We start from the raw sequence: 13,366 nt of genomic DNA, 5'->3' as shown, positions 1-13,366 counted from the left end.
TCTGGCCACTTGTCACTTTGTGCTATCCTCAAAAGGACTTCATGAAATCCACTCTATTACTTCTTATGTCCATGCCTAGGATGTTCTCCCTCATGCCATGTTCTGCACTCTACCCCACACTTCTGTTCCCCATTCGGTTTGTCTGTGCTCAACTTCCAAAACTTTGAGTTGTCTTCCTTTTTAGATTTATCCAAGACTGTGCTTTTTTTTCTTATATCTTTTGTACCATAGCATCCAGCACGGTGGCTGGCATACAGGCAGTATCAATGAATGAATGATGTGTACAGTTAACTGATGATAATTGTTATGATTTATGTATTTTGCATTTCTGCATTTTTATAAAATCTGTAAAGGGTGAGACAAAAATGATGGTTTTGAGTATTTCTTAGTCAAAACTATGTCAGAGGAATGTAGAAGCTTCCTTAGAGTGTTAGAAAGTTACAGAATTAAGTTTATGGTAATTATATGAAAACAGTATAATTTTGTCACTGAATTTGAATTGGTATGTTCTTATAAATAATTTATGTTCAATTTCAGATTGCAGAGGAGGGATCCACCATTTCGTGTGTGGTGGAACGAACCAGAGGAGCTCTGGATTATGTGCATGTTTTTTACACCATCTCACAGATCGAATCTGATGGCATTAATTACCTTGTTGATGATTTTGCCAATGCGAGTGGAATCATCACATTCCTTCCTTGGCAGAGATCTGAGGTAAACCCTACCTTCTTTGTTTCCTTGAAAGCCTCCTGGAAAGCTTTTCCTGTTTGTTCTGTAATTTATTTGCAACTTCCTGCTATTTAAGCGATGTGAAGTATTCAGGAAATTAGGTAAATATCATGGTCTAAAATGTTTTTATATTTATTGATGCAAAAGAATAAGGATTTTTAATGATTATAGTATTATCTGTTTTATCTGTTCTTTAATTCTGGTATAATAAATAAAAATGGCATAGCTTGAAGTTTTGTTATTGTGGGTTTTTTTGTTATTACTGATACAGTGAAAAACTGCAGAGATCTTAATGGTACTCTGTAATCAGCCAATGAGGAATTCTTGTAAGTATAATCTCACATTATTTTTAAATGTTGACAGAATGAGGTAATTTATTTTGTTTTGAAAGTACAAGTGATCTCCACTTTTATTAAAACTTTCCATGAACCATAGTCTCATTTCTGAATAAGTGCTCCAGAAATAAATGGCACTTCTTGTAAGTGACATCGAGGTGAGACTGTGTCCTCTGTCAGAATTTTTAAAAACATTCTTCTAGTCTACCATGTTAGAATATTCACATCAGTATAATTTTTCATTAAAAATGTAAATAGCTTATATGTCATTAGTGATAAATAGTAAAATAACTTAAGGCTTACAAATACAATCTTTGAGAAAATATGGGATTTAGGAGCTAGTTGGACGGAAAAGATAAAATTGAGGGAAGACTTAAAATATGCTTAGGATTTAAAGAGTTAATACTAAAGAATGATCACATCTCTATAATTTTAGGGAAGAAGGAAACTAAATAGTTGGTAACAGAAGTTCTCCAATAGTAGGCTGCAGATAGTTCCTTAACAAATACTTTGCAGGTCATTGGTAAAGTGAGGAAAATTCGGAAAACTAAATAAGTTTTCATAAGGCTAAAATTATGCAATTTAAAGAACTATATTTTAATCTGATACTGTCTGTTTCATTACTTCTCTGAATTTAAAGTGTTCCTTTTTTAAATCAAGTCATAATGGTAGCATGTGGTCATTTTTTTATGTTTCTACTTGGAAAACAGGATTGATAACCTACATTTCCCTTGGGAAATTTACCAACTATGAAATGAAAATATAACTGGAAATCATTGTTTTATAAAGTGGATTCATACTCATTTTGGAAGAGATTAAGAGTTAATCAGGTTTTTGTCAGGAAAATACTTATATATGCTCTTGTCAAGATATATTTAGAATATTTTCTTCTATCGTTTTAAATTTTTTTAGGCAGTAATTGATCTTTAAGGCAAAATAGAACATTGACTGGTGGGGTTGACTTATAACACCATCTCTGCTAGATCTATACCAGCCACTTAGTCTTACGAAGCCAGTGACAGGTTACTGCGATTTACCGATGCTCCATAATTGTGCTTTCTAGCACAAACAGTAGTAAGGTAGCCTTAATTTTGCTGCTGCCTTCCAGCTCTCTGGGGAGTCAGTTAGCTAAATATACTTAAATGAAATCTAAAAACCTAACTGCAAGGGAGTTAGGTGTGTGTGTATTTTCCTAAAGTACAGGAATGTACATTGGAAATGTATCTTTCAAGATTTTTTTTTATTTGTTTTCAGATTTAATTGTTTCCCATTAAAATGCAAATGGCAGAGACCCTTGTCTTTACTGAGTTCTCAGGTTCTACTCAGTGAATGTGCTTGTGGATTCTTTTTTTTTTTTAATTTTATTTTTAAATTTTTTATTTAATTTTTTTTTACAAATGGTTTATTGTCAAGTTGGTTTCCATATAACACCCAGTGCTCATCCCCACAAGTGCCCTCCTCCATGCCCATCTCCCCCTTCCCCCCTCACCCACACCCATCAGTCCTCAGTTTGTTATCAGCATTCAAGAGTCTCTCATGGTTTGCCTCTCTCCCTTTCCCTCACCATTTCTCCCCATCTTCTCCCCCATGGTCCTCCGTTAATTTCCTCCTAATCCTCCTATATGTTCAAACATATGTTATTTTTCTTTCTCTGCCTGACTTATTTCGCTCAGCATAACACCCTCAAGGTCCATCCATGTTGCTACACATGGCCAGATTTCATTCTTTCTCTTTGCCATGTAGTATTCCATTTTATAGATAAACCACATCTTCTTGATCCATTCGTCCATTGATGGACACTTATCTTTCAAGATTTTTTAAATGGTCTGTTAGTTATGAAATCAATTAAGCAACTTATGATGAAGAGTTTAAAATAGAGGTGCCTGGGAGACTTGGTTGACCAACTTTGGCTCAGGTCATGATCTCACGGTTCATGAGCTTGAGGCCTGCATCAGGCTTGCTCCTGTCCGTGTGGAGCCTGGTTTGGATATTCTGTCCCCGCTCTCTCTCTGCCCCTCCCCCACTTTCACTTTCTCTCAAAATAAATAAATGTTAAAAAAATAAAAATAGAATAGAAAATAGCAGAGTGTATAACATATAGTAAATAAAGTAACTGTATGTATTATTTTTGTTTACTGAGTTACCATGTAAAATGAATGATTACTTTGGTATGCCTCAACCCTTTAAAAATATTTGCTGCTTTATTTTGCATGTACATCTTGATGTTTTGGTGTTTTTATTTTTTTAATTTTTTAATGTTTATTCACTTTTGAGAGACAGAGGGAGACAGAGCATGGGCGGGGGAGGGGCAGAGAGAGAGGGAGACACAGCATCTGAAGCAGGCTATAGGTTCTGAGCTGTCAGCACAGAGCCCAGTGTGGGGCTCGAACCCACAAACCGTGATATCCTGAGCCAAAGTCTGTAACTTAACTGACTGAGCCACCCAGGTGCCCCTTGGTGTCACTTTTTATAGCAACATTTGTTAGCTTGCTTTCTAGGGGCAAGATATCTGAAATCTTCAGACTAAATATTGTTCCTTTTAGTTTTGGAGCAATGACATGATTTGGGTAGTAGGCATCATTTTTGCACTTCCCCTCTGAGTATTTTGGCTGTAACATATGTTAATTTCTTATTTAAAATTTTAATTAAAATGAACATTAAAATCAAATTCAGACCTACTAAATCAAAACTCTTTAGAAAAACTACATTAAAAAAAGTTCTCCAAATGCTTTTAGCCAGTGACTAGTGCTTTGGAGATTGCATTTGGAGTTAGAGTGTGTTGTCAAAATATTGTCACCCTTCTTTCTGGGAGAAACCAGGAAGTCACCTTCATTCCTTTTTGTTCCCCACTTGCTGTGCTAAGTGGGTCATTAGGGTCTTGGTCTTCTATCTCTAGAACAAATCTCACATCCATCTGTTTTTGTTCATCTCCACTGTCACTGCATTATTCAGATCTCTTTCTTTTTGGTCAGTCACCTCCTATCTCAGTCCCCAGCATCCTTTATTGCCCTTTCCACTCTGTTTACATTCTGCCATGGTACTCAGTCTAAAACAAAATTCTCATTTTGTCAATTTCCTGCTTATGATTCTTCAGTTTATCTCCATTCTCTACGGAATAAAATCTGATTTTTTTTGGCATTTGAAACTTTATTACTGTCATGTTTTCACCATCAAATCTTATGATAGTGGTCTTTCTTTCTTGCCTTTATGTAAGGTCAATAGAGTGACACTGGCTACTTTGGCAATCTTAAAGCAAACTCCAGGATTATCACTGACAGCAGGACCTTTGTGACCAAATCCAATAACCAGAACTCCATCATTTTCCTGGAATAGAATCAACAGTTTACATCTGGCGTCAGCAATAATCATTAAAAATACCCGTTCATTATATACAAAACTGGGAGAAACTATCTTAAGAGCAGAAACTACAATAAACTAAAACACTTACATCAAAATTCAACCATCGTTGATATGTGACTATGACTTTTTTTTTTTTTTTTTGCCGTTCTTGACCAGCTGGACACTGACAGGCAGAATTTGGCTGTTTGGCTTTGCCCCCTTTTCCAGCATAACTCCCTTTGCAAGAATAGTGTCTTCAAAAGTATTTGCCTTCAGGGCTCTGCCCAACTGGGCTTTCTTGTACTGTTGATCATGGCACTTCTCATCTTGTCAGTGGCTATAGGGCTTCCTGACCGTATGAAGACCACAACACTTGCCTGTCGTGCTGGTGCTGTGGGCCTGAGCAAAAGAGTCAATTTTTCTTTTAATGATAGCATAAACGGTCCCTGTGATCTGAACCCTGATTATCTGTCTAACCTTATCTCCCTACCAATGGTGGTGGTCTAATTGCAGTTCCCTGTATGCCTTATTCTTTTACACTGGGAGCCTTTACAAGTGCTGTTTCTTTTACTTGGAATGTCCTTCTCATTATTGTTTACAACCACAACTAATACATTAAGACTTGCTTAAAACATGTTTGTTGTAAACTATTTAGTAGGTAAAGTTTTTTTTTAATGTTTACTTTGTGCATAACTCTATTATAACATTTTGCATTGCATTTGATCAATTAATATCTTTTAACATTTTAAATATATACAATATATTTATTTAAATACTCTAGTAACTATATTTTGTGTTTCAAATCCGGACAACTAACCTACCAACTAGCATTTTACATTGAGTTTTAGATGTTTTCTTTGTACATCTCTCTCCTACAATAGTCTGTGAGCCTCTTTGGGATTGGGGTGATTTCTAATCTTGGCACGTTGTAGGTGTCACAACATGCTTATTGAGTTAATAATAGAAGGGGGATTGTTTTGTCACTTCAGATTTTGACTTAAATTTTGTGGGGCTTGGCTGAGTTATTGCTACTTTTTTGGAAAGATTGGATTTTCAAGGTCCATTTTGAAACTGTTTTTTAAAATGCTACTACTAAGCACGTCAGGCAATCCTTAGGCTGGAACTAGACACGTGTATGTTGCCCTTTTCTGCTGCCCCCTGCACATCCCGCCAGATAACATGCAGTTCCTTATTTACAAACTTTGTACCCTGAGGTTGGTCTACCCATCTTTGGTACAAGCAATATATGATATTACATTGATGCATCAATGTGTCATATGTGGTATGATATTAATCCATCAATATGGTATTTTTGTTTTATTTATTTACTTTTTATTTGAGTGAATGTGAGCAGGGAAGAGGGGCAGAAGGAGAAAGAGAATCCCAAGCAGGCTCCATGCTCAGTGCAGAGCCCGATGTGGGGCCTGATCCCATGACTCTGGGATCATAACCTGAGCCGAAATCAAGAGTCGGTCACTCAACTGTCTAAGCCACCAAGGTGCCCCTCAGTATGATATTTTTAGACAGAAAATGTTAGTACTCAACACCCATTATTGTTTAAAGAATTAATTTCTCTGGTCTTTCTCTCTCTGTCTGTGTTTTAATGCTTCAGAAATGGATCACATTAGGTGCTCTCAGTGTAGAACCTGCTTGGGATTCTCTGTCTCCCTCTCTCTGCCCCTCCTCATCCCTCTGCCCCTTCCCTGGTCACCTGTGCATGCATGCAACCTCTCTCCCTCTCTCAAAACTAAATAAACATTAAAAAAAGGAAATGGATCATGTTAAGTAGTAACTTCGATACTTAATTGGCTATTTTATTTTCCTCTGGTAAGTGGTAAGTAATTTCTGTATGCCTCGTTGCTTCATGCCTCTGGATTTTTATATTTATAGGTCCTGAATATATATGTTCTTGATGATGATATTCCTGAGCTTAATGAGTATTTCCGTGTGACACTGGTTTCTGCGATTCCTGGAGATGGGAAGCTGGGATCGACCCCCACCAGTGGAGCCAGCATAGACCCTGAAAAGGAAACAACAGATATCACCATCAAAGCTAGTGATCATCCATATGGTAACCAAGCCCTTCTGCAAGAGTAATCCTCTCTGGGTATACTTGGTCTAGTTCAGAACTTCTGAAAGAATGTTTTAACAAATGATTGAAATCGAACTTCTTTGGGTCCTCTAACTCCTGGGCTCTTGAAATTCTAAGCTTCCATTTTGAATGACATTGTTTATAAAAGAGAATATAAAGATCAGTTTCTGAAGTTTACAGATATATTTTGAAAAGTATATAAGGGATTATTTAAAACAAAAAAAGTACTTTTATTCATGGCTTTCAAAAACTTTTTATTTAAAAAATTGTCTTCTTGTGATAACAACTAATTGAAGCAATTTGTAATTTATATTTTACTAAGCTTCCAGAAGTGGAGTTATCACTGTCTGTTTATATTAATTTCTTTTTGTCTGTGCTGCATAGTGATAATTTTCTTAATTGGGGAGTTATCACAGATATCTGTCCTAATTAATTGAGACTGTTTCTCTGTATTGAAAACTAATAGGTTTTTTTTTTTTGTAGGAATAAAGCAAGAAAAACTATTAAAAGGTCTGTGTAGGAAACCTGAGTAGCTTTTCAACTCTGATTTTAGTTAAATTTTTCTTAAACGGGTTGCGAATTGTTTAGGGAAGCATTCATCATGTTCTGCTCTAAGTTTAAGAATGAATTCTAGAGATTCTTTGGGTAGAAACAAGGAAAATTATAATTTTAACTTATCACATACTGGAAACTTATTAACACATTTTTGTCAAAAGCATGTTAGTCAAATATTCACTAAAGTCTTTTCTAAATGAAGGCCCTCCAATTTTATTCTGGTAGTCAAAATAATTGTGCAAGATTGTTTCAGATGAATAAGACATTCTTCCCCAGATCACTGGGGTCAGATGGCCTGCTCTCTCTGTGTCCTGCAGGCTTGCTGCAGTTCTCCACAGGGTTGCCCCCGCAGCCTGAGGACGCAATGACCCTGCCTGCCAGCAGCATTCCGCATGTCACCGTGCAGGAGGAAGATGGAGAAGTGAGGCTATTGGTCATCCGGGCACAAGGACTCCTGGGGAGGGTTCTGGCGGAATTTAGAACCGTGTCACTGACAGCATTCAGTCCTGAGGACTACCAGGTAAATCGCTTAATCCTTTGAAAGCCATACTTATCAAACAGACTCGGTCCTTCCCTTGGAGGACTGGAAGGAACTTGCACTGGTCCCCCGATACACTCAACAGGGAAAATAAGCACTGATGCATTGCTCTCTAGCCTGTTGAATTTCTACAAATTCAAGTACTTCAGTCCTTTAATGCCTGTACACTTAAGTAGCTCTCATACTGATAATTTCTCTTATGTCTTATATTTGTCATAGTGTTTACTTATATTATTATTTTTAATGTCACATATCTTGACACATAGAGTATATATTTAAAATTCTATTTCTTAAACATTTTATTTATTTTTATTATTTTTTAAAATGTTTTTGAGAGAGAAAGAGAGAGAGAGAGGCTGCACAGAGCCTGATGTGGGGCTTGAACTCATGAACTGTGAGATCATGACCTGAGCTGAAGTCGGACACTTACCTGACTGAGCCACCCAGGCGCCCCTGTTTCTTAAACATTTAACATTTTTTTAAATGTTTATTTATTTTTGAGAGAGAGAGCACGAGCGACTGAGCATGAGGGAGGGAGGAGCAGAGAGAGAGGGAGACACAGAATCCGAAGCAGGCTCGATGCTCTGAGCTGTCAGCACAGAGCCTGATGTGAGGCTCAGGCTCACGAACTATGAGATCATGACCTGAGCTGAAGTCGGACGCTCAACTGACTGGGCCACCCAGGTGCCCCTTAAACATATTAAATACTCCTGTGTGCTTCCACCAAACAGATCCAAAATTGTAAAGAAATTATATACCCATGTCTTTTTAATTTTAATTATATTTCTCCCCAAGTGAGAAGTAGTGTGGCATTGGCAAGCAGAAGCTTGGGATTTTGAGCTGGATCAAACTAGGTTTAAAATGGTCTCCTAGGGGCGCCTGGGTGGCTCAGTTGGTTAAGCGTCTGACTTCGGCTCAGGTCACAATCTTGTGGTTCGTGGGTTCGAGCCCTGTGTCGGGCTTTGTGCTCTCAGCTAGCTCAGAGCCTGGAGTCTGCTTCAGATTCTGTGTCTCCCTCTTTCTCTGACCCTCCCCTGCTCACATTATGTCCCTCTCTCAGAAATAAATAAAACATTTTAAAAAAATTAAAAAAAAAAAAAAGTCTTCTATATGTGTGACCTTGGGAGGCTCAAATCTCCCTTCCTAACCTTAGTTTTCTTATCATTAAGGGGAGACAATATCTACTGGCCAGGATTGCTCTGAGGATAGATGACAGCATTTTCAGTGTCATGTACTATAAATGGCACATACATAGTGACATTCAGTAACCACTGCCTGTTCTTATTATCTCCAGTATTTGTTCATCTTAAGCAAGTGGTCATGATTTCTTCTTGGCTGTACTTCTTAGGAAGTATTTTCTATCCTTCAACATCTCTGTTTTCTCAGAGTGTCTTCTTTTTTAAATTTAGTATTTGTTTCCTTCCTTCTTCCTAATAAGACCTGCACAATAGTTTGGAGTTCAGTAATTTGTATACAGTTTTCTGCCTCAAACCTCAGAAACCTTGACCAATTGAATTCAGTTAGTTTTGGCAATAATCCAGTTAGCAAAGTTTTCTCAGATATCTTCTTTCTCAAACTCTTTTTCTTGGGCAAGTTCTATTTCTCTTGACTTGACATTTACTGTATCTTTAACTAGTTTGATGTATAACATATTCCACAAGACATTACAACTTAGCTTGATATTCTCTGCATTCTCTTAAAGAAATACTTTAATCCTTATGTTGGAGGTCTCTAATTTCTAGGTAGCCTGGAAATCCCACATCTTTAGTTGGATTATCATTTTCTTTAATAACCAAAACAAAATTAAACAAAACCTCTGCCTCCAGCTTTCATGACAGTCAGAAAACTACTACTCTTGAAGACTTTTCTGTTGATTCTTGGGGTACCTGGATGTCCTGTTTGTCATTGGTTTTCACTTTGAACTTTAATCTTTGCTTGTCCCTGAACACCTGATAACTTGTCTTCAATTCTCTATCAAGGGTTAGCTCTTTCTGATCCACGTTAGCATAAAAGCAAGACTTTTTAGGCTGTGAATATGCATATGTTAGGGGAAGAAGAAGTGCCAAGAGGGATTATCTACCAAAGAAGAGACAATTCCATGTCAGATATCAGTGTTCTTAACTTTATTCTCATATATTGAGGTACATGTGGTCCCCACTATCTGGGTGCTTACTCCCTGCTCTTGAGAATGATAGTAAACAACTGAATCACAGTTATATGAATGTTCAAGATTGGTACTCTGGGAGGGAAGTGGACATTGACATAGGGTAGCTGAGGAGGCCTTTCTTAGTGAGACTTATGTTGAGCTCTGAAGTTTAAGGAGGAGAAAACTAGTAAACTAGATGAAGCAAGAGGGAAGAACTACTTGAGATTGGTAAAATGGCATGAGTAAAATGGTTAAATGGCCCTAACGAGGAGCAGAACGAAGACCAGTGTTTTTGGAATGTAGACAGGTAGGTGTCATGATAAAAGACAAGGTATACAGGCCTGAGTCTTCGTAGGCCTTAGATCTCATGGTACATTTGTGCCTTATGTTTTAAAAGCAAGGAGAAGTAATTGAAAGGTTTTATATGTTTGTGAAAGATTATGAGGCTGAACTGGGGAGAATGGATTGAAAGGTATAGACACTGGATGGATCTCCACATCCAATAAGGAGTCCATTTTCTAGAACAAAGCAAAAAGTATTAGTATTTTGGACTAGGTAGAAAATGGTGTAGATGTAAAGAAGTAGGTGGGCTCAAGAAATGTGTTAGAGTTGAAATGGTAGTACTTTAAAGTTGTTTATTATAAAGGTTAAGTAGAAGAAGGTGTCAGAAGTGTCTTCCTAGTTCCTGGCATGAACAACTTGCTGCTATATAATTTAGTACTGTGGAGAGGATTGGATAAGGCTTAGATTTTTTAAGGGAAAATCATGACTTAAAAATTCTGACAGAAATTATAAGAAGACTTTGAGATAGGCATTAATATTAAGTCTGGATATAAGAGAGAGGAATTTAGAAGTTGGGAGCATATAAATAATATTAAAACCCCAAGCCTATGGTATCCTTATCTAGAGAGAGTCTAATGAACAGCAGTTTTTAGAGGTCGTAAGGAGTCTGTTAAAATTGGTAAAGAATACTAAAAAGAATGAGTTAGAAAGGTAAGGGAAAATGGCGAGTGAGTTATGGAATACCAGAGAAGAACATATTTCTGGAGAGTTAATGGGTAATTGTGTAGAATATTGCTAAGGTCAAGTTAAGATGGTTTCCTAAGACAGTCAAATATTATTTCTGTTGTTAAGACTTGTAGAATTACTCCATTGATGATTACTCTCTAGGCAAAGTTAATTACTTCCTTCTTGAGCGAACTCTATGTATTTTACAGCAGTTGTTATTCTATTTGAATTATTATATTACATGGTTAACATTCCTAATAGAATCATCTCCATCTCGCTAGAGATTTGCCTGGGTTTTTTTTGAATTCCAAGCATCTAAAATGGTGCCATGTACATAATATGCATTTGGTAAATATTTTTAAAAAGTATATAAATGAATGATTAAGTAAATTGATACTTGGGTTTCTTAATTTAGCTTTAAGACCATTAATAGCTCCCGAGAATGAAATACAGTTTGTCCAAACTAACACTAGAAGAATTTAAACAACTTTAAAATGTGTTCTCATGGGGTGCATGGGTGGCTCAGTCAGTTAAGCATCCAACTTTGGCTCAGGTCATGATCTCACGGTTTGTGGGTTTGAGTCTCACGTTGGGCTCTGTGCTGATAGCTAGCTAGAGCCTGGAGCCTGCTTCAAATTCTGTATCTCCCTCTCTCTGACCCTCATCTGCTCATGCTGTCTCTCTCTCTCTCTCTCAGAAAGAAATGAAACATTAAAAAATTAAAAAAAAATGTATTCTCATGACTTGAAGGGAGAGTGTTTTTTTAAGAGATAATGAGGATGAGATTAAAAAAGGACCATAAAACTTTGAATTTAAATAATATTGTTTTTCCTGTAGTATGTGAACTTTTCTGATGGGAGATCTGTGTTTGGAGAAATTCTCAAAATGAAAATGCCAAAATGCAATTGTTAGGCCCTGAGTATTTACATTACTCAATGATATAATTTGAGTAGGTCTAAATATACTTGGTCAAGAGTCATATGCATTGAATTAATTTAGAAGTTTGTGGATTTCACATATTCAGATTTCTCATTTGCCTTGGCTATTTTTTTGATGAATTACCAAACAAGAGAAATAAAAATTCATCTGCTTTATTTAGTTGTGGAGAATATTTGTTTATAATTCATATTGAACACTTCATATGCATTTAAGTGTTTTCAGGTTTATACTTATTATGTTTTTCTGTTTCAGTGTATGTAACAATCTGGGAGATAGTAGACACTCTCATCTTGCACATTAATATACAGAATAATTATAATCTAATGGATAAATCTTTTGTTTGTATTTCAGAGTGTTGCTGGTACTTTAGAATTTCAACCAGGAGAAAGATACAAATACGTTTCTGTTAATATCACTGATAATTCTGTCCCTGAATTGGAAAAATCTTTTAAAGTTGAATTACTGAACTTGGAGGGAGGAGGTAAGCTGATGACTCAAAAGTATCAAATAGTTGCTTGTCCATAGTAGGCTCTATTAAGGAAGTACAATCCTTTGAATCAATGTAACTTCTTTTTTTTTTTTAAATGGGTGAATTTCTAGTCTTTAGAAAGAGTACCCAGAAGGTTAATACATTAGTAATATACTACTTATATATATGGTAGGCAGTTTCTGATGGAGAGTCCCTTTCTTTTACTGGTAAAAAGAAAATTTGCATCTCTCGACATAAATTTAGAATATTAGTTTTAGAAATCAATATTCAACTCATAGTTTTATTTACATAGACCTTTGCTATGAGGTTGGGTTAATTCTGAGGTAATATTTCTAATTTTTATTATAAGGACACCACATGTTTGTACTCTGTTTTCCCTTTTATTACCCATTGATCTTTTCCTAAAGTAGATGTGCTTTTAGGATGAAACAGTGTAATTGTTCTGAATCACCAAATCGTTGTCATTCGTAGTAGGAGCCCCGAAAATCACATCTTTCCTTTCTCCCTCTTTTTGATTTTCACAGTAGCTCCTTTAGAGCTATCTCCACATGTAGCTCAAGTAAAAGTAGTCCTTTCAGTTAATTTATTTTGAGATGATTATCAATGAAACAGGTCAACAGTACTTTATCCTCAGTTCTGATATTTAAAATCTCCAATTTTCATAGATTTTTGGAGTCAATTCATTTTGTGGCAAAACCCATCTGCACTGAAGAGGGACTATTTATAGTCTTTAACCCACTTGGATGAACTATTCATATAGGTTTCTCTGCAAAAGTGTTAATGTATTTGATTTTCAGGTACTGCTTGGGGTGTTATAGAATACATATGATGTGCACCATATTCCCTTTATAAATGTAAGAAATTGAGAGTTGATATGGTATCAGCAGGACATTCTCTTCCATTATAAAACCTGGTATAATCGTCTTGTTATTATCTTCATGTTTTAGTGAAGACAGTTATAATACTGTATAAGCCATCCAAAGGGAGAGGTTGAGGAAAAAGAAATATTAAAATTGTCTTTTACTGTGTAATGAGACTTTGGAATAAGTATGCAAAATTTCTCCACATTTCCCTTCCTTGTGTTCCCAAAGCTGAGGTGAAAACAAAGGAGGCCAAGCCAGGGAAGGGACTAAAAGTGCCACAGGTTGGTTGACTGCATAGAACAGTCAGAATATGCTGGATGGCCCTTTTGGAG

General features: G+C 36.3%; 1 protein-coding gene across 1 annotated transcript in view; it reads left to right on the top strand.

Moving 5' to 3' along the window:
* ADGRV1 (adhesion G protein-coupled receptor V1) overlaps nt 1-13,366 on the top strand; it is a 500,208-nt gene that overhangs the window by 49,428 nt on the left and 437,414 nt on the right. The window contains exons 23-26 of the mRNA XM_039255493.1: nt 538-714; nt 6,294-6,474; nt 7,368-7,570; nt 12,033-12,162. Of these exons, the coding sequence (XP_039111424.1) occupies nt 538-714; nt 6,294-6,474; nt 7,368-7,570; nt 12,033-12,162 (691 nt within the window). The remainder of the gene's footprint in view (nt 1-537; nt 715-6,293; nt 6,475-7,367; nt 7,571-12,032; nt 12,163-13,366) is intronic.

Source organism: Hyaena hyaena, unplaced genomic scaffold (genome assembly GCF_003009895.1).
Source record: "Hyaena hyaena isolate Hyena2069 unplaced genomic scaffold, ASM300989v1 scaffold_529, whole genome shotgun sequence".
Classification (NCBI taxonomy): Eukaryota; Metazoa; Chordata; class Mammalia; order Carnivora; family Hyaenidae; genus Hyaena; species Hyaena hyaena.
This window is presented reverse-complemented; position numbering and strand designations above follow the sequence as displayed.